The 26676-nt window shown below is 41.9% G+C and overlaps 1 protein-coding gene across 2 annotated transcripts in view; it reads right to left on the reverse strand.

Annotated features, from left to right (window-relative positions):
* Window positions 1–13631, reverse strand: part of LOC103185005 (CD2-associated protein) — a 96726-nt gene extending 83095 nt beyond the window's left edge. For both annotated transcript variants that reach the window (XM_042333184.1, XM_042333183.1), the window contains exons 1-2: window positions 13620–13631; window positions 3341–3501 (exon numbers count right to left, since the gene is read on the reverse strand). In XM_042333184.1, the coding sequence (XP_042189118.1) occupies window positions 3341–3501; window positions 13620–13623 (165 nt within the window). In that variant the 5' untranslated portion in view covers window positions 13624–13631. The remainder of the gene's footprint in view (window positions 1–3340; window positions 3502–13619) is intronic.
* Between the last annotated feature and the right edge of the window lie 13045 nt (window positions 13632–26676).

The raw sequence follows: 26676 nt of genomic DNA on the forward strand, positions 1-26676 counted from the left end.
GCTCACAGTAGGCACTTACGAGTGGCAAATTTTCTTAAAATAATAATCCTTGCATTTGATGTAGCGCCTTATCACATTTTCGAGACGTCTCAAAGCGCTTCACAGAATATACTGTAAAGTGAATTGACTGTATATGTTGTAGCCGAAACACGGCAGCCAATTGCGCACAGCAGTGTCCCATAAACAGTTGTGGATTCACTATTAATATCCACATTTTAAAATACGATACACATTTCAATTATCTACATTAAAATATGTGCCATTTAGGTTGTGCTACACACAACTGGAATGGTTCAGGAATTGTCCATGCTTGCTTGAAATTGGTTCAGACGACACAGGTTTTTAAAAATTACGTTCAACAAGACAGGGTTTTAAAACTGGCATTTTAGGTTTCTGGCAAAACAACAACTAGCATTTATAAAGCAATTGTGACATGATAAATGTCTTGAAACTCTTAATGAATGTGATAGTGAGCACAGATCAAGGAGAAAATAGAATTGAGGATGCCAACCAAAAGCGAGATAAGTTTTAAGAGGCTGCAAAGGCAGAGAGAGAATAACAGAGATTTAGGAAAAATGTTCCAGAGGGGTGTTGTGGCTGTTGTGGGTGTTCCACTTTCACTAATCAGACAGTGGGACAAAGGATGACCGTATCGGAAGAGCAGAGAGTGCAGAAAGAAAAAGGCTGAAGGGCAGAATATGTAGCATAACATTGTTCAAATCGGGTATTAGAACTCAGGAGGATGGGAGTAATGGTTTGGGAAAGAATATGGGTTGTAGAGTTTTGTATGAGTTTGAGCTTATGGAATGTGCAGCTAGGACGGCTTAGGAAGGTTTGGGAGAATTATTGCGGCAGCAGATAAAGGAGTCATAGATGTCATCTGCGTGGAGAGAGCTCCACACAATGCATTAATAGCTAAAATTAAAGCACATGATTCGTGGCAACGCAGTGGCATGATTAGAAGAAAGCAAACAAGAGATTTGAAATTAAAGGAACATTCTGATCGGTAGGCAGCGACAGGATGTGTCCCACAAAGTTCATAGTTGGGGCCCTCGCTTTTCACAGCTCACTCTAAAAAGCTTCGTCCATTTTGTATTCAAATAATGTAAAATAACTAATATGATCTTAAAAAGAACATTAAATGCAAAATTAACATTATGAAGGTTGATCAATATACCATATATCTTCAACTTTCATTCAGTGCTCATACAGCAAAATTATTTGTATTTCTACTACTCTCAAGTCCTCTATCAGAACACTGACATTTTAAGTGATACAAGCAATTACTCCAAAGTAAACCAGCATCAACAAACCTAACAAGCTGTTCAGCCATACATCGGAACTTATTTGTTTGATCTTCTCCCAGGTTTGAACCCAATATAAAATCCCCTTGATGTGGTTTTGCATAAGCAAAAACATTTGCTGCAGCTGATGAAAAGGAAAATTAATTGCAGGTGAAACTTCCTTGATTTGAAATAAATTGCCTGCTTTATATTTAATCAATGTAAAAAGGACAAAAAACAGAGGAATTCTCATATGTTTGAATTAAAAAGTCAGTTGCTCATTTGTATGGCAGCTACAAATAAATCTAATTCAAAACCGCACTTGTTTTTTATTTCTGCTCAGCATATGCACTGGAAATGTAATTGAGCACATCCCAGAAGTAGGTTCAATACAGACATGCACATCAGCATCGCATGCTGATCTACCTATACAAATTTGACATTTGATTACCTTTGGCTACCTTTTGTTAACTAAACTACAATCCATTATTTCAATTAGTTTTCAATCCAACAAGTTCCCTTTTGCACAATGTTTCCATACTTGGTTGTGCCGTGGCTGTAGGAAAGCCACATCACCAGCTAAACACTCGCCCTTGTAGAACTAAGACCACACCTTATTCTAAATTATTGAATTGCAAGATTTGAGCTCCACTTTGATAAGCAGGAGATCATGCAAATGCTATTAGTCGTGCTCCATATCTCACAATGAAAATTTTGGAGTTACAGTATTATTAACTTTATTGATATCAATTTCAATTTATGGTTCGTGCTAATGTTGGCGCAAAACAGCATCCTTCAGATAAGATGTTAAAATGAGGTCTTGTCTGTTCAGGTGGATATTAAAGATCCCACAGCATCATTCAAAAAGAGAACTGAATTTCTCCTGGTGCAGTCAGTGATCATCAATAAAGTTGGTCATTCAATTTGTGGAACATTGCTATATGCAAATTATTCCTGCTTTCATCTTCAAAATACAGTCACAACACACTACAATAAATCCTGTGAAGCGCTTTGAAACATCTTGGCGATGTGGTAAGACGCTATTTCAAATGTAAGGATTATCATTAATACACATTTACATCCGAATATTTCAATCGATTGAAGAGGTCACAATCTCATTATTGTACAGCAGGTCACGAATGGATGAGCATTTGAGAAACAGCGTCCAAACACAAAGTAAGAGTCAAGATTAAAGAAACTGGCCTAGAAAAAGTATGCATTTTCATAAGACTGAACGGGGTCTGGTCCAGATTAATAAAATGTGAATATTTGCAGACAATAATATAAAACCGCATCATTGTGGTTAATGACAAGTGAGAATATTTTACAGGTGGATCATCAATTCACCACAATATTCTTGGAACACAATTCTCACAATACTATTGGAACATAAATATAATTCTCAGTCCACACACATACACACAATATTGATCATGCCTAATAGGAAGATCAAGGCCATAGCAAACCGATGACACAATAACTTTAGAGTTATGCGATCAATCTTCTGACCAGGAATTTGGTGGAAGGTGGGTGTATGAGGGCTAGAGAAGGCGCTAACCAAGAAAGCAGGCTTTTATATTACACAAGAGGGAGGTGGGCAAAGGAAATAATAATCCTTGCATTTGATATAGAGCCTTATCACGTCTTTGAGACGAAATGAAGAGAATGAAGATTTTTTTTTAATTACTTACACCTTTCTCAGGTTTATGACAGCAAAGCACAACACAAAATGGGCAAAATAAAAGTTACAAACAAATCACTTGTAACATGCTCATTGCAACTTGCCAAATTATTACATAACTCATGTTACTTGTTAACTTTTTATAAGCAATTATTTTGTGCCAGATTTTCTGTTTGTTGCTAAAGATGCAGTCAATAAAATCACTTAAAACTTCTCTGTTTTGATTGCGTACTTCTCAGCAGTTTATATTATGTCCCTAACCACCATTACATTTTTTTTCAATTGGCACACTATATTCTATATCTCATGCTCTCAAACATAGTCTCTAATAGAATTCATAAAATGAGATTTATATTTCAATATTTTCCTTACTCACTTTGACGAAGTTATCAGGAAAAAATCCACTCTTCCCATTTAACTCTCCTTCACACCACCCATCCTCTTCCAGTTTTGCCACGTTCCTGATGATATCACCAACTCTTATTGTCAGCTCATCCTGTTGTACTGCTTCGTAATCATATTCCACAATAACTTCCACTGAAAACAAACACACAGTCAAACAAGAGTTAACATTTAGTAAGTCAATCAGAAAGAAAAGCAATCCAAGAACTTCAGTTTTTGTTCAAAGAACTTGTCTGGTTACATTAGAAAATTATTTAATTATAAAGCCGTTTGCCTTTAAATAACAATTTGTGGAGTTTTGAGGATTCCTAAGCATTTATCACCTCCTTTGTCTCAGCTAAGATACTTCAGTGTTATCACCAGCAAGAAGGAGTCAATTGTGTACAAGTGTCATTCTGTCGACTTTAAAAGACTGAAGCTTTGGACCAGCATAGAAGCCAATCTAGTGTCACTCAGTCCAGGAGAAACAATGCTGGGATCTGTATACAGCAGTGCCAGACAAATTACCGCGCTGGGGCATCAAGAGCCCCCACTCCCCCCCGAACATTCACATTAGTCTGGGTAAATACGTGTTTAATTGGTAGTGCGTTTCCAGGTTTTTCTTGATTGATTATTTCTTGATTTATTGCATAAATCAATCAAGAAAATGCATTTTGTGGGCCAACCTAAAAAGATTGGCCACCACTGCTACACAAGCTTCCCTCACATTCCCCATTTTGGTTGCCACGACCACAGCCTTCTCTTCCACAACTGCTGAGATCCTCATCCACACACACCTTCATCACCTCGGGGTATGATTATTTGAAAATTCTGCTCATCAGAGCTTTTTCTTCCTTGCAACATTTAGAACTCTGTAGCCTGAGTCCTCTCCCACTACAGGCTCCATCAAACCATCACCCCATCCTTGCTCAGCTCCACTGGCTCCACAATCCCAACAGATCAAATTCAAGATCTTCATCCTCAATTCCAAATCCCTCCACAGCCTCACCCCTCCCTACCTCTATGACCTCCTGAGATCCTACCATTGGGACTGCTCTGCTAACATCAGCTTCAATGTCCCTCAACTGATCCATCCCACCATCAGTGAGTGAGTTTCCTTGCTTCAATCCCTCCGTCTTGCTCCCTCTTTGCCCATCTCCAGATCATGCCTAAAGGCTTTCTGTTATGACCGTACCTAAAGTCTTTCAACAACAACAATTTGCATTTATATAGTGCCCTTCACTTGGGGTAGCATCCCGGAGCGCTTGACAATGATGGAGTCTGATACCAAGCCAGCGGGAGAGGGAAGGGGAAGGTGACCATAAGCATGATCGAAAAGAAAGGTCTTTAGGCAGGATATGAAAGTGGGGAGTGAGGGGGCAAAGTGGAGGGATTTAGGAAGACAGTTCCAGAGTTTAGGGGTGTAGTAGCTGAATGCACTGCCACCGAAGGTGGAGCAGAGGCGATGAGGGACAAACAGGAGGCCGGAGCCAGCTGAGCGGAGACAGCGGGTGGTGGAGTGGGTGATAAGCAGATCGGATAGGTAGGGAGGTGCGAGGGCAAGAAGGGATTTGAAAATGAGTGAGAGGATCTTAAAATCGATCCATTAAATAACTGGGAGCCAGCGGAGTTCGCCAAGGACTGGTGTGATGGGGGTACGGAGCTTTGTGAGTATCCAGGCAGCAGAGTTTTAAATTAATTGAATTTTGTGTACTGTGGAGCTGAAGGTGGGCAATGTGACGGAGGTGGAAAAAAGTGTTCCTGTTCAGGGAATGGATGTGGGGTAGAAAGGAAAGCTGGGGATCGAATCTGATGCCTAAGTTGTGCACAGGTTCGGTGAATCTGAAGGAGAGCCCAGGGAGGTTGAGGAATTGTGACCTGCAGGAGAGAAGACGTTGATGGGAGCCAAAGAGTATGGCTTCCGTCTTGCTGACATTCAGCTGCAGGAAATTTGTGCTCATCCAGGCCTTGATGTCCGTCAAACAGGCTGACAGGACATCAGCGGACTGGGAGTCGCAATCGTAGGAGGAGAAGTAGATTTGGGTGTCATCCGCATACATGTGCATCATCTCATGACTTGTTAGGGTTCATGTGAATCTATGCCACACTATCTCCATAGCTCTGATAGCTTGGATATGCTTGACAATGTTAAGTTTTCTTTCATTCCCCCATTTTCAACCAAATTTCTACAATCATCTCCTGCAAACAGCCGTCAGTCGTGGGTTCATATACTACACTGGAACTTTGAACTTGTTTAGTGCAGGATGACACTCCTGTAAAGTGCTGGGAGTTTTCCATTGTTTCAGGTGCCATCTTCACATGAAAGGTTAAAATGCGGTTCCCTCTTCCCTTTGGCTGGATGTTAAAGATCCCATGTTAGGTGGACATTAAAAGAGAAGTGTATTTCTCCCAGTGCCTTTGCCAACAAGCCCACTACAATTTTCTAGATAAAAATTATCCTCATGAATGCTCCACAGAAAACCCACAGGAGTTTCTTTAAGTAGCACTTAAAAATCCCACACAATTACTGTATTCTGTAGTAACAGTAAAGTGATTCACAAAATGATGCATTTGGTATATTGGAATCAATGTCTAAAATCAAAGAAAGTTTCCCTGATCACTTAACGGGTAAATTGTCTCATCATAAGAACATAAGAAATGCTAGACAAAAATAGATCAAGGTCCATCTAGTTCCCCTTCCAACTTCCTGGCGGTCGCATGCACATATCATGCGACCACAAGGCAGCAATCATGTCTCCTCTCAATCTTCTCTTTTCCAGCGTGAACATGCCCAATTTACTTAGGGAACAAATCACTCCTCGATGATACCCAACACAAACAAATCAAAACGACCATGTCAGGGTGACCATGTGAGGAAACATGGATATCGACACTGACCCACACACTACCACTCCCAGCACAGCACATTAGAGATGAAGAAAGAGATTTCCTTCAACTTTTTGGGTAAATATTGTATTAACCTAACACTATTTAAAACTATGTTCAGGTAGCTGATCTCATCAAGGTTGGCAGTGGGGGAGGGAGCACTTTATCTGGCTGAGAAGAAAAAAAAGAAAACAAAATCGGCTAAGGTTCCCGCTTCTAAAAACTTCCTGTCATCATTACTCCAAACTGCACATGATAGGTAAGGACTGGATTAAGTTTTTATTCTCCCCATATACAAAGACGCTCACTGTCAACACCAGAGGAATCTTTGGCACACGTACCCAAAGTAGCATTCAAGGCTAATTCTAGTGGTACTGTACATGGGAAACCATCCACAGAACTCAGCCCCCAGCCATTCAACCGAAAGCATGCTTAGCCAGCTCTCACTAACGGTCAATAATTCACAGATTCCTTTCAACAGATTTATTTAAGCGTTATATTTTTTTCACTGGGAGCAAAAAGTAAAGCATCCATGAATTTCATCCTTGTCCATGAAAATTCTTAAAAGATGTTTTTACAATTGGTAGTATTTTAAAGATGGTAGTATTTTAAATCTAAACATTGGCTTCACCCCAATAACCCTGATGACTTTTTTTNAAAAACAAGCCAGTACTACCAAGGCTCCACCGGATCACACATCAGCCATATAAAAGTTAGAGCCTCCTTTACTCATCTTCCAGAGGACTCTTCATGCTGCAGCCTATTTCAAAATAACTTCCACCTTTCAAGTAGGATAATGTCTCAAGCACTTTATAGAGATGGAGGGGGGGACTATATTTTGTGTAAATAAATGTTAGTTTTTCTAAAAATGGGATTTGGAATGATGGTGCTCAGTGAATTTTTTGTCTAAAATATACTGTATATTTTTATTACTTTAAAAAAAATTTATGTATATATTTTCCTGCCCAGAAATATATATAATAATAATCCTTGAATTTGATATAGAACATTATCATGTCTTCGAGACATCTCAAAGAGCTTCACAGAAAATACTGCAAACTGAATTGACTGTATATTTTGTGGGTGAAACGCAGCAGCCAATTGCGCACAACAGTGTCCCACAAACAATCATGGATTAAAGTGACCAATTTTTTAAAAAATTTTTGAAGGAATTATTCCCCCCGGAAAAGCGATCTGCCAATCAACTAACAACCGGGTTCCATATATGCATCGGGAAGGAGGCTGCCGGCTTCTCAGACCTATTCACCAGACCAGTAATTTTTCAATCTTCACGAACGTGTATCTGCTGTGATGTTGTACCATATCTATCTGTTTGAGTATTTATTTAACTCAACATGAGGTTAATCATACCTCTTGTTGACACAAATGAATATTCATGAACTAGGGCACTAAAAGGAACTTGGCGAGTTCTTGGAAGTGAAAAGGATTCAGTGTTATTAGAAGATGAGACAGATGTGTCGAAAGAATCTTTAGGGTAACTGAGATGGATCAATTATCTACTGTTACCACCTAATGTTTCTAACGTAGTTTAAAGGCTTTATTTAAAAAAGAATGACTTCTTGAAAATTTCTAAAACAGTTTTTATCATTCAAGTAACAGTGTAACAGAATTCAACGCATTTAAAACGTATTAGAGACTAATTTATACCCCAAACGAAAAGAAATTTCTAGCATGCTATAATTATATTCTGTAAATGAGGGAAACACTAATTTATTATCTGAAAAGCCTAATTACTTTAATATTTAAATAGGAAAATGCACAGGAAGATGACTGAAAGAAAATAAGTCAGCTGTAGAAGCAACAGTTAAGTTTTTTACCCTTACATAGCAATGAATTTCTATTCAACATTTACCCCTTTAATCTTAACATATTGGGTGTTCATAAGCGTTATTGATCATTGATCAACTCTGTCTGTCCAGCGCCTTGAGGTGTTCTCCCGATGTGAAAGACGCTATACAATGTCATTTTATTATTGTTGTTGTTGATGAATCGGCAGTTGATTATTTAAAGACAAATGTTGATACACTGTACTGTAATTATAAATGTAATTTTGTTGTTGTTGTACTGTGTTCTGCTACTTACATAAAAAGACTCACTGCTCAAAAACACACACAGGGAAACAATCTGCATAGTTCCGAGTAATTGATTTGCTAGATTTCCACACACAGCAAGATCATAATATCACCTTGGCAGAAGCACAAACAAGAGACCAGACATTTTCCACAAGAGAAAGAGGATAAAATTGAAGCCCTGTTACAGGTGCAACACATGTTCCTTTGTACAATAGAAAATGCTGGGCACCACATGCCCCAAACACCCTTTCCACGCAGGTTCACAATTCACATGCATCTTTCAATAATATATTCTGCGACCACCACTGTTCACAATGCAACCTCTTGATATATCCATGATCCTGATGTCCCTGTAAGCCATACAAATCCCCACTTTGACTCTTTGTGCTATAAATAAGCTTCAAGCAAGCCCAGATAGCTTAGAAAATACAAGAGATAGTTAACTTTAATGATGTTAATGTTCAAGTCTTAGGGTGAAGGGATCTTACATATTACTAAGTGTTAACTTCATACAATTGTTGCCCCCTCTGACACTCAACTGGGGGAAGAACTACAATAACAGGCTTCACCTTTGCACCCTTCACATAGGTACACTAAGCAACGGAGGAGAGGGTGGTGTGGGGAAGGGGACCTGACCAAAGAGCAGTTGAAGAGGTACATTTTTAGGTGGTGTTTAACTACCATTCCTGACACTATTTGGCAAAGGGGCTGTCCTTCATATAACAACAACTTGCACTTATACAGTGCCCTCCACACAGGGTAGCATCTCAGACCGCTTAACAGTGGCGGAGCCTGACTACGAGCCGGGGGGGTGGAAGCAGCCGTAAGCAGTCGAAGAAGAATGTTTTCAGGCGGGGAAGAGGGGGCAAGGCGGAGGGAGGCCCCACTTCTTCAGGTGGACATTAAAGATCCCATAATGTTTTTCAAAAAAAGGGGGTGGGTCCTGGTCAACAATCCTTTGAAAGTTTTTTTTACATTTTCTTAGTAAAATGGGGTTAGGATAAAAATCTCAGCCAAAGCCTTTTCAGGTTTATATTTTTCTTGATAGAATATAACTATGATTTCTGTAACTAGCTTTTTGATGGTACAATGGAAAGAACAAAACATTTACAAGCTCTCAAGGATGCGATCCTGTGTGAGGGGTGCTATATAAGTGCAAATTGCTAATGTTATGCACTATAGCCTAGGCCATGTACAATGATGAGCTGCTGAAAAAGGCACACAGAACTAAATCTCAAGATTCACAAAAGCCTCCATTGTACATTTTGTCAAGTTACAATGTGAAAATCAAGATAACTAATGGTAATTTTTTTAGAAGATAAACACACATAAGAACCCATACGCAAACAGAATTAATGCCTTCATCGATTCACCCAAATCATTTTGTGTGCAAATGGTCAAGAAACAAAGTAATCTAAGCATTGTTTATTAGAACAAGTTAATTAACCTCTGGTGGCCAGTTGACTGAAGAGTTAGAGAGCTAAAGTCTGAAAAAATCATCATGATGAAATCCTGTATAAGACTGAAAAGTTTAAGCTTATCCCTAAACATAACTGAATATTGAATGCAATTTGGTGAGTTTACAATCTGCGCAGGATAAATAAAGAGTTCAGTAAATCAAATTGTTTTTGTGGTCAGTTTTTTGATGTCTGACACATGTCACAACCCCATCACCATGCTCAAGAGTATCCAAACCAAACTGAGAATTTCATCCATCCCTACACATGGAAATTCCAGAGATAGATAGTTGGAATGGAATGTGCACTCTCCCTGGAGGACAGATCCTGCTTACCGTATTAGGCACAGGTTGGCAAGAGTCAAGGATTGAGGTGTGTGTGTTGAGCTACTGCTGGAGTCCAACCAACTAAAACTGCATAGTATGCCATTGATAGTACTGTCTGGCAAGCTTTCCCGCTGCTTGTCCAGCTAGGACCACCCTTTCCACTAACGCCTTCGCTTGCAGGGTTAACAGGAGCTGCGTGGAAAAATTTCCTACTCCCAGTGACTGGTCTGCCCTTCCAAGTCCTGCCGATGAACCGGACTGCCTACATCAGTAGTGCCCTGGAGTACTGCGGACCTGCCTGGCTCAGGTCTCCCGAGCCTGCCATAGAGGGTAGGCTCGATTCTGACCTTCCCTTGTCAATTATTAGTTATAATTACCCTAACCTGACAACTAGAACGCTTCACCTACCCAATTTCTGGAAAAGGCTAAATTCCACCATAACTGAAAAGTTACCCCCTCCCATCTTTATATGTACAAAAATGCATCCAAATTTAATGTGCATCTGGAAGGAAGGTCAGGATGCCTAGAATTTTTCTCAAATTTTGAAGCTGACACTTCTGCACACTTCTACGTATAAATCCTATCACTCCAGGCTCCACTGCATTACTAAAAATGGATATTTTTTTAAAAAGGAAAACATGTTAACTTTACACTGTTCTTTGAAGTTCACTACATTTATCTTAAAAGAGGATCAAAACTAGGTAAAACACTTTACAGGGGCATGTGATGTCAACGAAAAGGGTTAACAACATCAAAAAAGTAAATTCTTTAAATAGCTCCTCCAGGAATGTTTCCATTTCACTTTCCAGTTAGCAATAAAACAAAAGTAAACAGATGTCACCTTCCCCAAGGAGTTAAAAATTGATAGTCTGTGTTTCCATAAAGTAAAAGCATTCGCATGATTACCACCCGACATTAATAGTAAATTACTTCTCACCCTCTCTCTAACACAACGAAATGCACTAAGAGCACAAGAAAAGACAGGAAACAGGAAAACGTGCTTAAGCATTCTTTTGAGGAAGGACAAACTTATTTTGTCTGGATTAGTTATGCAGGAAACCCGGTGTGTAGAGGGATGTGAATAATTCAGTCTCGACTCCAAAGAGTTTCTGTCTACTTGTCACAGCGGGGAAGAGGTGCACACATTTCCTCCATCCCTTCACTGGAAAAACAAGTACAGTACAAGTAACAACATGCGGATAGTATTGATGCAAGTTCTGGTGAAGAATTACACAACTCTCGGGAACCTACATTCCAAACAGTGGAGACAGAAACCCCCTCGATCTCCTCAAAACTGGGAAACACCTTCAAAAAAGGATTATAATTCACAGCCAAAGTCTATCAGGAATTAAACCCAGAGGCATAGAGCAGGGAGGGGAGGGGAGAAATCAGGCACAGCCTGGGGGGGAGGGGAGAAATCAGGCACAGCCTGGGGGGGGGGGAGGGGAGAAATCAGGCACAGCCTGGGGGGGAGGGGAGAAATCAGACACAGCCTGGGGGGGAGGGGAGAAATCAGACACAACGGGGGACGGGGAGAGAGAGAGAGATTGGGAAACGAGGCACAATCTAGTGGGGAGGGCGGGGAAAGAGATCAATCAGACGCAACATAGGGGGGAAGGAATCAAACACAATTAGGGGGCGTGGAGGAGGGAAGTTAATTCATGCAAACTGGGGAGGGTGAGAAAAATCAGACATGGACGGGGGGGGAATAATAGTGGGGGGGAAATCAGACGGTAGGGGGGAAATCAGACAGTGGGGGGGGATCAGACAGTGGGGGGGGTCAGACAGTGGGGGGGGATCAGACAGTGGGGGGGGGGATCAGACAGTGGGGGGGGGGGGGATCAGACAGTGGGGGGGGGACATCAGACAGTGGGCGGTGGGGGGGATCAGACAGTGGGGGGGGGGATCAGACAGTGGGGGGGGGACATCAGACAGTGGGGGGGGGCGCATCAGACAGTGGGGGGGGGATCAGACAGTGGGGGGGGGGGGGGATCAGACAGTGGGGGGGGGATCAGACAGTGGGGGGGGGGGGGATCAGACAGTGGGGGGGGGGGATCAGACAGTGGCGGGGGGACATCAGACAGTGGGGGGGGGGCTCAGACAGTGGGGGGGGGATCAGACAGTGGGGGGGGACATCAGACAGTGGGGGGGGGGCTCAGACAGTGGGGGGGGGATCAGACAGTGGGGGGGGGACTCAGACAGTGGGGGGGGGATCAGACAGTGGGGGTGGGTGTCAGACAGTGGGGGGGGATCTGACAGTGGGGGGTGGGGGTCTGACAGTGGGGGGGTGGGGGTCTGACAGTGGGGGGGGGGGTCTGACAGTGGGGGGGTGGGGGTCAGACAGTGGGGGGGTGGGGGTCAGACAGTGGGGGGTGGGGGTCAGACAGTGGGGGGGGTCTGACAGTGGGGGGGGGGGTCAGACAGTGGGGGGTGGGGGTCAGACAGTGGGGGGTGGGTGTCTGACAGTGGGGGGGTGGGGGTCAGACAGTGGGGGGTGGGGGTCAGACAGTGGGGGGTGGGGGTCAGACAGTGGGGGGGTGGGGGCAGACAGTGGGGGGGGCAGACAGTGGGGGGGGCAGACAGTGGGGGGGGGTCAGACAGTGGGGGGGGTCAGACAGTGGGGGGGGGGTCTGACAGTGGGGGGGGTCTGACAGTGGGGGGGGTCTAGACAGTGGGGGGGGGTCAGACAGTGGGGGGGGTCAGACAGTGGGGGGGGGTCTGACAGTGGGGGGGGTCTGACAGTGGGGGGGGTCTGACAGTGGGGGGTCTGACAGTGGGGGGGTCAGACAGTGGGGGGGGGGTCTGACAGTGGGGGGGGTCTGACAGTGGGGGGGGTCTGACAGTGGGGGGGGTCAGACAGTGGGGGGGGTCTGACAGTGGGGGGGGGTCTGACAGTGGGGGGGGTCTGACAGTGGGGGGGGTCTGACAGTGGGGGGGTCTGACAGTGGGGGGGGGTCTGACAGTGGGGGGGGGGATCAGACAGTGGGGGGGTCTGACAGTGGGGGGGGGTCTGACAGTGGGGGGGTCTGACAGTGGGGGGGTCTGACAGTGGGGGGGGGGTCTGACAGTGGGGGGGGGTCAGACAGTGGGGGGGGGTCAGACAGTGGGGGGGGGATCAGACAGTGGGGGGGGTCTGACAGTGGGGGGGGGGTCAGACAGTGGGGGGTCAGACAGTGGTGATGAAATCAGACACATGGGGGAGGGTTGGTATCAGAGTTCACCTCCGGGAGGGGGGGAGGGGGCGAGAGACAGACAGACAGACACAGACAGACCGCGGGGGCAGAGAAAGTGTCCATGACTTGGGGAGCGCGGGGGGAGAAATCACACAGCACCGGGGGGGGGGGGAGCGCGGTGCTGGAGTGGGGTCGGTGAGGTTGGGGGAGAGTCGGGTCTGTCTGTGACTGAGTGACTGAGTGAGTGAGTGAGTGAGGAGCAGTGGTCGGGCCCTGTCCCACTGTCCGCTCCCATCCCTCCCGCTCCACACTCCCTCCCTCCCTCTCTCTCTCACTCACCCATGGCGATGCCGGTGGAAGTTTTCTCTCTCGCTCTCGCTCTCTCTCGGTCCTTTCTGGTTTATCTGTTGAAAGCACCGTCCATTCAGGGCTGGGAGGGGAGGGCAGGGAGGGCAGGGCAGGGAGGGCTGGGCTGGGAGGGGAGGGCAGGGCTGGAGGGGGTGGGGGCTGATCCTCGAGCGAAAAAATTTTTTTTAACAGCCGAACCTGTTGCCGGGAGGAGTCATGGAGGAGAGGAGAGGAGAGGAGCTGAGCCCCGGCCACAGGCAGCGGACAGACTCCAACCGTCCCTGCGCGAGGGGCGGGCGGGCGGGGCGGGCGGCACTGATTACAATGCGTTTTATAGCCCAAAATCCACCAAACACGAGCCCCAAAAGTAGCCCAATATCCCTCAGCGCTGAGAGCCGCGCGGCCGGTTTCAGGATATTTTTTTTTGTTTCCCCCCCCTCACAAACTGTGTAATTAAAGGTTTTCAAAGGGAGGAGGAATGGAGAGAGTGTGGGGGGAGGTGGGGGGGGGTTTGCAGGTTTGATTTTTTTTAAAAAAAGCCGTTTTTTTTTACACACAACGCACAGTGCGGGAGGGGAGGGGGGGGGGGGGAAAGCCGCCCAAATGGTGGCGTGAAGCCGCCCAATCCGGCGGTGTTGGGCTGGAGACGGGCTCTCACGCTCTCACGCTCCCCTCCCGCTCGCCTCTGTCTGTCTGCCCGCCCGCCCGCGCCGGCTCCAAGCTCCTCTGACGATGGCAACCACATGATTGGTAGCAACCACCACCACCACAACAACAACACAAGCAGCACAGGGCTGGGACTCCATCCACCCCAGTGTGTGTGTGTGTGTGTGTGTGAGAGAGAGAGAGAGAGGGGAGTGGAGCTGAGATGTTAAGAGTAAAACTACTTTTGCACAGCACCGAAAAAATGTTGACGCTTCAATCCACAACCATTTGCGGGGAACGCTGTTGCGGGCAATTGGCTGCTGCTGCGATTCGTTCGCCCACAAAATACAGTCGCTCCACTTCACGATATATTCTGTGATGCGCTTTGAGACGTCTCGGCGACGGGATGAAGCGCTCTATCAAATGCAAGGATTATTATTATAAAACCAGACCACGGCTTCCTCGAGGCTGTACGTTGCTTGTGGTGGAGTTTGGCTTATTTATTATAAATGGTGTTTTATTCACTTCTGCAGTGCAACTGTAAGATAAGATCCGGAAAACAAAAACTTCAATAATGTGGATAGCAATTTGACCCACTGTGCGGGGTTGCCCACTTTATTGAAGGACGATTGCATTCACGCTGCAGTGCTGAGCTTTGTATTTGCAAACAAACCTCAATATTTGCATAATTGCACTGAGTCCCGCTGGCTGAGAGCAGAGCGTGGCGATCTATCAAGTGGTAACTACAGTGTAATGTAAATTCATTTAAGTCATCATACGGTTTTGTTTGGAAACATGGGAGAGGAAATATAAAAACACTGTTCCACTATGAATATCCTTTTAAATATACAGTATCTACTTCTGTTCTATTATTATTATTATTATTATTGTGCATTTCACACGGAAAATACAGTCAATTCACTTTACAAGATATTCTGTGAAGCGCTTTAAAATGTCTCATATCAAAGGGGCTATATCAAACGCAAGGAGTATTAGCAATTACAATTCAGTAAGATTTATTGAGATTCTGAAATGCATGAATTGTCCAGCTACAATCTGTTGAGAATATTTCAATTAAAATATACCCAACATTTCCATAGTGTGGTCATTCACTTGAGGGGGGATTGGGGAGGGTGGAATCCTTTCAGTTTTCCCTTGGCTAAAAGTGGCAACGATTACAGCTACAGAGACAGAAGGAGGAAGAAAGCTCAAGCAGTATGTAGCAAGATCAGTTCCTAATTCTGCAAATGTGATTTGACCGCTGAGGCCGCATGTTCCAGAAATACCTCTGCCTGTCCGGCTTGTCTGCCTGTTTGTCAGTCTGTATTTGAAGAATAAATTGGCAGGAAGCCAAAGTGAATGTGCTTTTGGTGGCAAAACATACAATTGAAATTTGGAAAGGGGTTTCCAAAACAAGATTTGTAATGAACATACTTTTATGATGACCTATCCAATTGCTTATGTCACTGATATGAAAGTTAACAGCTACTCTGAAATTATAAAAATCAAGCGTAGAACATAAAACTACATCTTATACAAAGTTGTGCAGAATTTATATTTTTTAAAGAGGCAAATTTTGATGTACGCAGTGAGGTTGTAGAGAATTAAAACATCCAAACTTGTATTTAAAAAATAGCTAAGGAGAGGTTGACAAAGTTTGAACCATATTCCAATATTTTCATATTCCCAATAACAATTTTAAATATCTATGTGAAATTACAAAATTAATGTTTTTGTGAATGACAGAATATACCATATGAATAATATTTTATTTCCTATCATTGCTGAAATCCAGCTCAAACTCTTACTGTTTGGGTCAGCTGTGTGTCTGACACATGTCTTGCTTAAAAATATCCAAACAAAGCTGAGAGTTTCCATGCGTCCCACCTATACATGGATAGAGATGTTTACTGGAATGGAATGCACACACTCTCTCCCTGGAGAGATGTACCTTTTTGGAAAGTATTAGACAGGTAGACATGATCCAAGTCTTGGGTACCACTTTGGGGTACTGCTGGAGTCAAAGTAGTCTATCTAGCTAAAACAGTATAGCTTGCCATTGAGAGCACTGTCTGCCAAGCTTTCCCACTGTTGATCTAGCTAGGACCGCCCTACCCATTAGAGTTTTGCCTTGCAGTGTTACCAGGAGCTGAGTGGAAAGAATCCCTGACCCCACTGACTGGTTTGCCCTTCCACGTTCTGTTGATTGAGCCGGCCTGGCTGCGCTGTCATCAATATTATCCTGGAGCACTGCCGCTCTACCTGGCCCAGGAACTGGACTATCAAGACCACCAGAAGGTTTGCTCAATTCAAATATTCCATTGCTAAACATGTCATCTTGGAGCCACTTTAGCTTTAAGGAGACCCTGTTTACCTCTCTACCCCCCCCCCCCCCTCCCCCCCCCCCAGGAGGATAGTCATTCAATCTCTTACATTATTTAAATAGAGAAAAGGTGAAGGGCTACAACCCCTCCAAAATGGCCCAATTAATCTGGCACATAAAAAAACTATTTATGGAATAAGATGTCAAATACAGAAATTCACAAGAAATTAAATGATATCTTACCAAATCAAATGGGTTCAAACGAAGTCAAGCCTGGCTCAGTTGGTAGCCTTGGCTATTCACCCCATGGCTGCAAGTGTAGCGTTGCTGGTCAGAAATAGGCTGCCACATTTGCCTGCACTACACTTTACAGTAAATCCTGTGGAGCACTTTGAAATGTTCTCCAGGTATGAAAGATGCTATATCACATGTAAGAATTATTTGTTCAACTCAGCAAATACTCCAACATGCATGCAAATGATTTGATATCACAATTTATTGACAAAAGAGTCTTCTGGTGTGTCAGCCTGGCTCAGTGGCAACACTGTCACCTCTGAGTCAGAAGGTTGTGGGTTCAAGCCCTACATCGCGACTTGGAATCACATAGTCTAAGCTGACACTTGTGTAGTGCTGGGGAAGGGGGGAGTTGCATTGTCCTTTGCTGTCCTCTGGATGAGACGTTAAACTAAAGTCCCACCTGCCTGTCCAGGTGGATGTCCGATCCCGTGACACTATTCAAAAGGAGAAGGGAATTTCTTCCAGTGTCCTGGCCATCCAATTCCCCCAAATAAAATTGGTCATTCACTCCATGTCTGTTGTGGGAAATTGCTGTGTGCATACTGGCTGCTGTGTTTCACCTACAAAATATAGGTATTCCACTTTATATTATACAGTAATATATAATGAAGTGCTTTGAGACATTTCGGCTATGTGATAAGGCTATATATCAAAGCAAATATTATTCTTATCTCTGCACCTCAATCAATGTTTTCTCCCACCAAGTGGTTACAGTTCTTTCATTTAAATTTATAGCATTTCCTGCATGAATATGCACAAAAACAATTAAATCAGCCGCAAGGAGATTTCGCCTATCATCTTTGTGTATTCCCCCCCCCACCCCCATCTCCTCAAATATAGCAACGTCAGCATTTAGTTGTTTCTATTTCGCACAAGAGGCAAACAATTGACCTCTATAGTTCACAGTTCATTGTAAAATGCAATACAAATAATACTGGTATTAATAGATACCCCTTCCAAGATTTCAATAACACCATCAAACTGCAAGAGAATGTGGTAAGTAACTCGAATTTATCAGACTACGTTTCTGGCACCTAAATTCCAGCAAACTTCACGTAAGTTATTGCTTTTTTGAGTTTTCTCTGCGCGCCATACAACTTGTCATATACAGCACTTTTCACATAGTAGAACAATCAAAGTGCTTTACACTTTGACTGCTGGAGTGGGAACCCTAGAAGGGTGGGAGATAGGGAAGATAGAAATGAAATAATCTAAGGTGCAGTCAGGGAGATTTTTGGGGGCGGTAGGGGATTTAACAGAAACGAGAGAGGGTGTGAGTTGGAAGACTTTAGGGAGGAAGATCCAGAGAAGGCAGGTAAAGTGTTTGAAAGCTCACCCACCAACAGTGGGGCACCATGGACAGGGGATATGAAGCAGCATTGAGTTGACAGAGTAGAGGGAGTAGGTGAGCAGAATAGGATTGCAGGAGATCATAGCGGAGATCAGGAGATCATAGCATTTGAAGGTTAGACAAGGATCTTAAAATCTATCTGCTGAAGTAATAATTACAATACTTGCTTTTGATATTGTGCCTTATGCCATCATTGAGACGTCTCAACGTACCTCACAGGATTTTACTGTTAAGTGTAGTAATTGTAGGTGAACACTGCAGTCAATTTGCACAAACCAATGTCCCACAAACAGCCCTGAAGCGAGTAGTCAATTTTATTTGGGGAATTGGTGGCCAGTGTAGCGAGACAGTGGGGTGTGACAAGGATGGAGGTGAAGGACTCGCTGAGTCTGGTACCTTTAAATTTCATCTGTGCCACCAGGAACACAAGAGTACCCATAATTCCTGTTGTAAATCCCCCACTCTAGTTTGTAACAAGAACAGAAAATTAAGCTTCAATTTTTTTTGGTCAACTAAGTAGGTGTCTGACACATGATGAAACCCTTCACCATGCTTAAGAGTATCCAAACCAAACAGAGTTCCAGGCATCCCACCTATACATGGAAATTCCCATGTATTGAAATGGAATGTGCACTCTCTTCCAGAGGGACACTTCCTATTTACCTAATTCCAGAGAGTATTAGGTACAGACTGACAGAGCCAAGGCTTGGGGACTCCAAGGTACTACTGAAGTTTAACCAGTTAAAACTATATAGCTTGACATTGAAGCAAGCCTGGCAAGCTTTCCTACTACTTTTCCATCTAGGAATACCCTACTCATTCGGGCTTTCGTGACTAACAGGAACAGAATGGGAAAAGTCCCCCCACCCCCCAGTGACTGGTCTGCCCTTCCAGGTCCTACTGATGAGCCAGACTGGCTGGACTATTACCAGCAGTGTCCTGGAGTACAGTGGACCCACCTGGCTCAGGAACCAAACTACCAAGACCTTTATAGAAGGTTGGGTTGATTTCAACATTCGGTTGCCAAGAGTGTCACTTTGGAGCCTGTTCAGTTCCAAGGTGACCCACTCGCCCCTTTCCACCCCCCAGAAGGAAAGTCACTAGTTGGTCACTTGACATCTGCAGGTTTGAACCGTCACAAGGTATCATGCTTCCTGGTAGGCAATACAACTCAGCATGAAATGCATAAGAGCACTGCCACCATTTCAATAAGATCCCCTGCACGTAAATCAAACTATCCTTCTCACAAAATAGACAGTCCAAGGCAGTGTTCTGTATCCTTATTTCAGATCTACAGTCTACCATATCCTGTACCTCTCGTATAATACCTAAACTCCTGATGGATCTGGTGAAACTTATTAAATACTTATATTAAATTTGTACGATATAAAACAAATAAAGAATTTGAAAACACTTAATGAGTCTTTCCTTGCATGAAATATTGATTAAATCTCTGGCATTTTATCCACTACCATATCCTCCTCCACTAACTGGAGAACAATAATGTATGCTTGTTTTAATGGTGATAATAAACAGAAAAAATAATGTTTAAAACAGTTGCTAAAATGTTATGCTTATTTAAGCTTAGTTGCTTAGTGCTAAATCTATTTGGCTTTATTGGCATGCTGCAGGCTAGGGCTCTGTAATCAATTTAACGTTTGAGATTCCTAGCCTTGTGTTTTTTGACATTCAGGAATGAATTTAAAAACTGTATTTTTCTCTAACTGGTTTCCCAATAAGAACCTATTGATTTTATAAGTGCAGAAATATTGGACCCGCTGAGAGTTGATGTATTTACAATGAGATACACAGATGCATTCAGAGTCTTTCAGCTGTTACGAAAAAACTGAAGACAGGACATCTTAAAAATATAGAAATCTATAGCACAGAAGCAGGCCATTCGGGTCATTGAGTCCAACGAACAAGGAGATTAATTCAATCCCAACACCCTGCAATATCTCCATCCTCCTTCAAGCTCCTCTCTCACTCTAATTAGATGGATATTTTCTCCATAATTCATTTTTAAAGCTTGGTAACTGTTTGTTACTTTAGAAATTAGTGGTATACATGAGGATCCAAATCGATGTGTTCAATAACTTGAATAGTTATCATGACAACAACCTTACTTTAGGTTACTTCTATCGACTTTGCCTACTGTAATTCAAATTCCTTTCCAGAATCAATGGTAAGCAATGGAACCATTACATTGATCCTCAGCTTGAGAAGTTCACCAGCACAATATTTCAGTTGGTTCAGGAATTGTGTGAAAGCTCAGCAACATAGAATAGTTGTGTCAAGTTTACTTAAGAAAAAATATCTGCAGCATTGCTTGGAGCAGAATAAAGAACAGGCAAACCCAAGTGACCATTATCCATGTGTGAGCTTTGACCTTGAGAATCAGGATTCTCAGCCGAGTAGAGAAGTTAGAAGCATCTTAGACTCAATGAACCAAATGACCTTCTTCTTAATCAATATAATTTCTATCAATCTTTGATTCATTATTTTAAGGTTTCGGATATTCTTCTATCTGAGTCTTATATTTTTTTCAAATCAGAGCTAATTCAATTATGCAAGCCTCTCCTCATACCTTAGTATATGGGTTTGAGCATATAACAACTTGACAATAGGAAATGAGAAAATACAGGGGTTATTGACCTGTGCCTCCTGACACCTACTTATACAGAGGTATTGATCTTGGTACTGCCAACAACTGGTTTGGAAAAATAAATGCTGCAGGCAACCCGAAGAAGGCAGAACATATTTAAATAATAAATGCTCAAGTTAGACTATTTTTAGATACATTTTTGCACATTGGAATTAATATGATGCAGTTGAGATTGTTAACCGCGGGTTATTTGGAAGCTTATGACTCTGACCCAAGTGGAAAACATTCTTACATTTTTCTGATTAAATTTTTTTTAACAAAATGGTAAATTTCCATCGGTGGATATGGTGAGATTTAGATCATGTACTATTCTGCTTTTTTCCCCTTGAAAACAAACAGTACTGCACCACGACTGATTGAAAGGAGCACTCTGAACCCCAGCCTCTGCCAATACTGCAAGATAGCCAGAGAATGGCATAGAGTGACTCTCCAAGTTTCTCTTCTTCCATATGGAAAGGTTTTGGCTTTCAGTCAACAGCACAGCTGAAATCTGTAACACAATGTCTGGGTAATCATGCTTACGTGGCATAATACATTGGTTCTTCAAGATGCAATTTTAAATGTTGTTCAGTTCTAACAATAATGCTAGAAGACAATAGGTATTTATAAGATAAATTCATGTCACTGTATTTGTAATCACTGAAAATTCAGAAGTCGCACACACTAATGTCTCTTCTTCACTTACTGCACCCAATTTGAAAAATAATAGTATGCAGCTTGCTCTTTCTTTGGCACACAAACCAATAGCCAGCAACAGGAGACCCCGGTTTTATTAAATGAAATTGCAAATGATGCCCTGCAAGTACTTTATAATAATAATAATAATCCTTGCATTTGATACAGTGCTTTTCTCGTCTTCCTGATGTCTCAAAGCGCTTCACAGAGTGCGTGAATTGACTGCATTTTTTTAATGGTAAACTTAATTGTTGATGTCCTTTTCAAGGTAAATATAATATTACCAACAATTAGGTTCTTGAATCTTCTTCCCTATTTAAGTTCTTATTATTAGATACGTCAACTTTTATCTTTGCCTCTTTTCTGCCTTCAAAACCCTCAAACCATGCCTAGTCAACATCTGTAATCCTGTTATTTCTTTCCGGTTATTGGTCAAGACCTTTGAGATGTTCTTTTACATGAAATTATGACATAAACGCATATCATTCTTTTTGTTGAGTTTCAACAAAATAGATTTAATTGTACAGAAGAAAACATGGGTGTTGAGCCACATGCAATAACAAATAACACAATGAGAACTGAAGTGCAATGTGTGATATCATAATTTTCACCAATGACAATTATAATGTCACACACCGTATATTCCCTTCCCCCTGACCGTGCCCTTGTAAATTAAGGTCAAATTATAACGTGTCCCTAGGGGACAATACTATTTTTTTGATTCATGGACTTGTCTTATAAGTGGAGCAAAGCTGAGACTTCAGCGAACATTGCTTATTATTCTAATGTATGTGCCTATGCTAGATTACATAAATAAGTGAAACAAATATTTGTTTCTAAAGACAATATTTTAATTTGAAAGAATTCAGATATTTTCAGAGTAGTTAATAATTTAAATATTTCCACCCCATTTCAGTGACCATATTTTGCAAAACAATATATTTTTGTAGATAAAGTAATATACTAACATGTGCAGAAAGGTTTAAGGGTTCGGTATCATTGGGAATTTTGGATTGCAATTATGCTATTAATAATAATAATAATAATCCTTGCATTTGATACAGCGCTTTTCACGTCAGGAGGACGTCCCAAAGTGCTTCACAGAACACACTGTAAAGTGAATTGACTGCGAGTGCTCTAACCACTGAGCTACAGGACTCCACAAAAGTAGCTATTTTAGGTAAGGTCATACTAGGAAAAGTAGCATCATTTATAGGTAATGTGGGGTTTTATTAGTCTGTCTGACCCATCATTGAAAATCACTTAGAAATTACCTCTACAGGGTGATTTAAACTGTATTATATGAAGTTGGAATCATAAAACTAGTAACAACAATAAATACAATTATTAATGTGGCTATCCCAAGAGTTTACAACATAAGAAGCTCAGGAAATATAATAATAATAATCCTTGCATTTGATATAGCGCTTTTCACATCTTTGAGACATCTCAAAGCGCTTCACAGAATATGCTGTTACGTGAATGACCATATATTTGTGGGTGAAACGCGGCAGGCAATTGCGTTGTCCCACAAACAAACAAACAAACAAACAAACAAACAGTGTCCCACAAACAGCCGTGGATTGAAAATGACCAATTTATTATTGTTTTGTTTTGGATGGGAGGGATTATTATTAGGCTTGTGGAGTAAGAAAACTTGCCCAAGGTTTCGCCCTGCCTGGAATTGAACCCAGGTGTCTCACTTGCAAGGCGAGACCTCTGACCACTGAGCTACAGGACCGACTCCACATATCAGTCTACAAATTGAATATAGACATATGTGCCATGTTATTATAAAACATAGTTTCTATAATTATCGGTACAACTGGGATTGTAAATAAGACAATTCACAAATGGCTTGACAAATTCCTGGTGAATAAAATATCAACCTCCTGCAAAAATAGCTATTTTAGGAAGCTCATACTAGGAAATGTAGCATCATTTATAGGTAATGTGGGGTTTTATTAGTCTATCTGATCCATCATTGAAAATCACTTAGAAATTACCTCTACGGGGTAATTTAAACTGTAATAACATAATAAAATTATTATTAGTAGTAATACTACTAATAATAATAACAGAAAGTGAATGTAAAAGGGACATACTGTACTGTTCAAAATTTGACTTTGTTGGTTATTATGAAGATAGCAATAAAGAGATGTATACGAGATGTCACAAGGCAAGTTACAGATTTCCAATAATCCAATAGATCATTCAATAAGTCTTCCTGGATTTGAACTTTTGCCTACAAAGAGTACAAACCAATCAGGGGTGTGCCCATTTTCAAAAAGATCCTGAATAGTTAATTTAGACTTAAGCCCAATATAAGATTTGTAAAACACTGGCAGTGCTAACAATGACACATAGAACTGAACTGGCCAAGATCTGTGAAAAGGAAAACAAAATCCAATATATGGCTGAATATAATAATTTGTAAAAAATTCTGTGTATTCTTTGAGGAGTCCTGTAGCTCAGTGGTTAGAGCACTCGCTTTGCAAGTGAGAGACCTGAGTTCAATTCCAGGCAGGGAGAAACCTTGGGCAAGTTTCCTTACTCCACACTCCTAATAATAATCCCTCCAAAACCCCTCCAAAAACAATAATAAATTGGTCATTTTCAATCTACGACTGTTTGTGGGACATTGCTGTGCGCAATTGACTGCCGCGTTCGCCCACAAATATACAGTCAATTCACTTTACAGTGTGTTCTGTGAAGCGCTTTGGGACGTCCTCCCGACGTGAAAAGCGCTATATCAAATGCAAGGATTATTATTTTAGTTTAACTGTCTTTAGAGTAAAACCAGATGAAATTTGAGCCTTAGATATTATTACCAATGAAAAAGCTGGCTTTGAATGTTGCTGACAGACAACCAGCTGATGTTTCTTCCTGATGTGAAAGGTACTACACAAATGTAATTTGTTGTTGTTGTTGTTGTTTCCATTGGCTCCTGGCCATAATTTAGCTGCAACATCACTGCACTCTTAGCAGCTTTTCAAGTGGATATGACGTGATTTGTAAAGCACAGAAGCACAGCTAATTTTTTCCATTAAGGGAATTATTGTTTTGAAGATATAATCAAGCAGAAATAATGTACATGTGAAGTTGATATGTTCTGATCACTCAGACAAATGGAGAACTCAGTCTGTGAATTTCTCTTTTAATTAGCTAAGCCACTCTTCAGTTTCCATATGATCCAGGCTGACATTTCAATGCAGTGCTGGAGATGTCCAATTGGAGGAGCCATCCTTTGGATGAGACATTAAACCAAGGGACATTGGTGTGGGCAAATTGTCTGCTGTGTTCACCCGCAAAATATACAGTCACACCAAAGTGCTTTGAGACGTCATGATGAGGTGCTGTATTAAATGTAAGAATTATTATTATTACAGATTCTTTAAATGCATGAAACAGTTAAAAAGATTATCGCTGTTTATAAACAAAATGGAAAGAATTACAATATTGTGATTCAGGTTTTTGCTCCACAAGTCAAATACTCTTCACACCAATCATATTTCAATTTAACCAAAGTCTGCCTACTTTAACCCATGAGCCTGCAACAGAAGAGCATGGGAAAGGTATGAGTGCTGCTCTATTTTACTACATTTGTGTAATCCTGCTCAGTAGATGTATGATGCATCAATCTCCCAAGTGGGTCAGAAATTGTATAAATACAGTACAATAGAGAAATTACATCTGCAGGAGGGAGGGAGAGAGAAAGAAAGGGAGAAAGGAGGCAGGGATACCACTGTATTGCCACAACAATCCAGATTAGGAAAAAAATCCACCAGCGCCAGGTACAAACAGGTCAGATGCAAACCCTATTACTGAAAAGTTTTGACGTCCTGATTCACAGGTAATTACCATGAATTGTAACGACTGTTTTTTCCCGCAGCCATTTGCACCAGCAAGGTCTCATCTATGGGATGAGTGGCCAATAAATCTTGTTGACAAGAATACCAGAAGAAACTCCCTTTCTCTTTTCAAATGGTGTCACAGAATTTTTTATGTAATTGGCGGATAGAACTTTGGTTTCATGTCTCATCCAAGGGATAGCACCTCTGAAAATGCAGGGGCTCCCCAGTACTTTATTGTGGTGTCGGTGTAGACAATGAGCTTCAGTCCTAACACAATAAAAAGCCATTTGTTTTTTAAATGTAAAATTTCACAAACATAACCCACAGAATTACAAAGAAATACATTTGAGTCACATGGGTGACCTACATTGAGCCAGAAAGTTTACTCTGGGTTGCCGTGACATAACATCTTTCTTATTGTTCTGCACTTTTTCTCTTCAACAGTGCCATCTAGAGTCGTGGAGGCTTCTACCACATTCAATTTCAAGTTTAAAACACTTACCCTTATTTCAACACATTCTATGGAAACTGAGCATTTTCATAATATTAAAACAATCCTTGTGTTTGATACAGCACCGTTTACATCAGCATGTCTCAAAACGCTTCATAGAATTTACTGCAAAATGTAGTGGCTGTGTATTTTGTATTTTTTTAGGCAAACACAGCAACCAAGTGACATACACCTAAGCACAACAAACAACATACGTGTGTGTCAAGGCGGGCAGGACCTCAGTTGAATGTCTTATCTGAAGGATTGTGCGTTTGACAATGCAGCACACCTCCAGCACTGCCCAGGTGTCAGCCTAGAAACTTGAACCCACAACCTTCTGATTCGGGGCTGCCAGGCTGGTACATTTGAGTCACGTGTCATGTCACAGCCAAATATAACATAAACAAATGGAATATCATAATGTTAGAAATGATCACTTGTCTTAGATGCGGATGAGTGAACAATGCATAATAGGTACAGGAATACATAATGAATTTTGGCTCAGTAGTCAAGTATGTTGGCCTGCCAGCATCCTTTTAGAGTGGAATAAAAACATCAGGTTAATCAGGACCTGAAATAGAAAGGAAAATGAATGTAATACTATTACTGCAACAAGAAGTGCAGAAGGATTATTTGATTAAGTTATAAGATTAGATAAATGATAGACTTAGATAGATGGTCTTTTTTTCCTGCACACTAATTTTTTAATTCGTATTTTATATTTTTATTCACCACCAACCATTATGAA

This window comes from Callorhinchus milii, unplaced genomic scaffold (assembly GCF_018977255.1).
Source record: "Callorhinchus milii isolate IMCB2004 unplaced genomic scaffold, IMCB_Cmil_1.0 Scaffold3, whole genome shotgun sequence".
Classification (NCBI taxonomy): Eukaryota; Metazoa; Chordata; class Chondrichthyes; order Chimaeriformes; family Callorhinchidae; genus Callorhinchus; species Callorhinchus milii.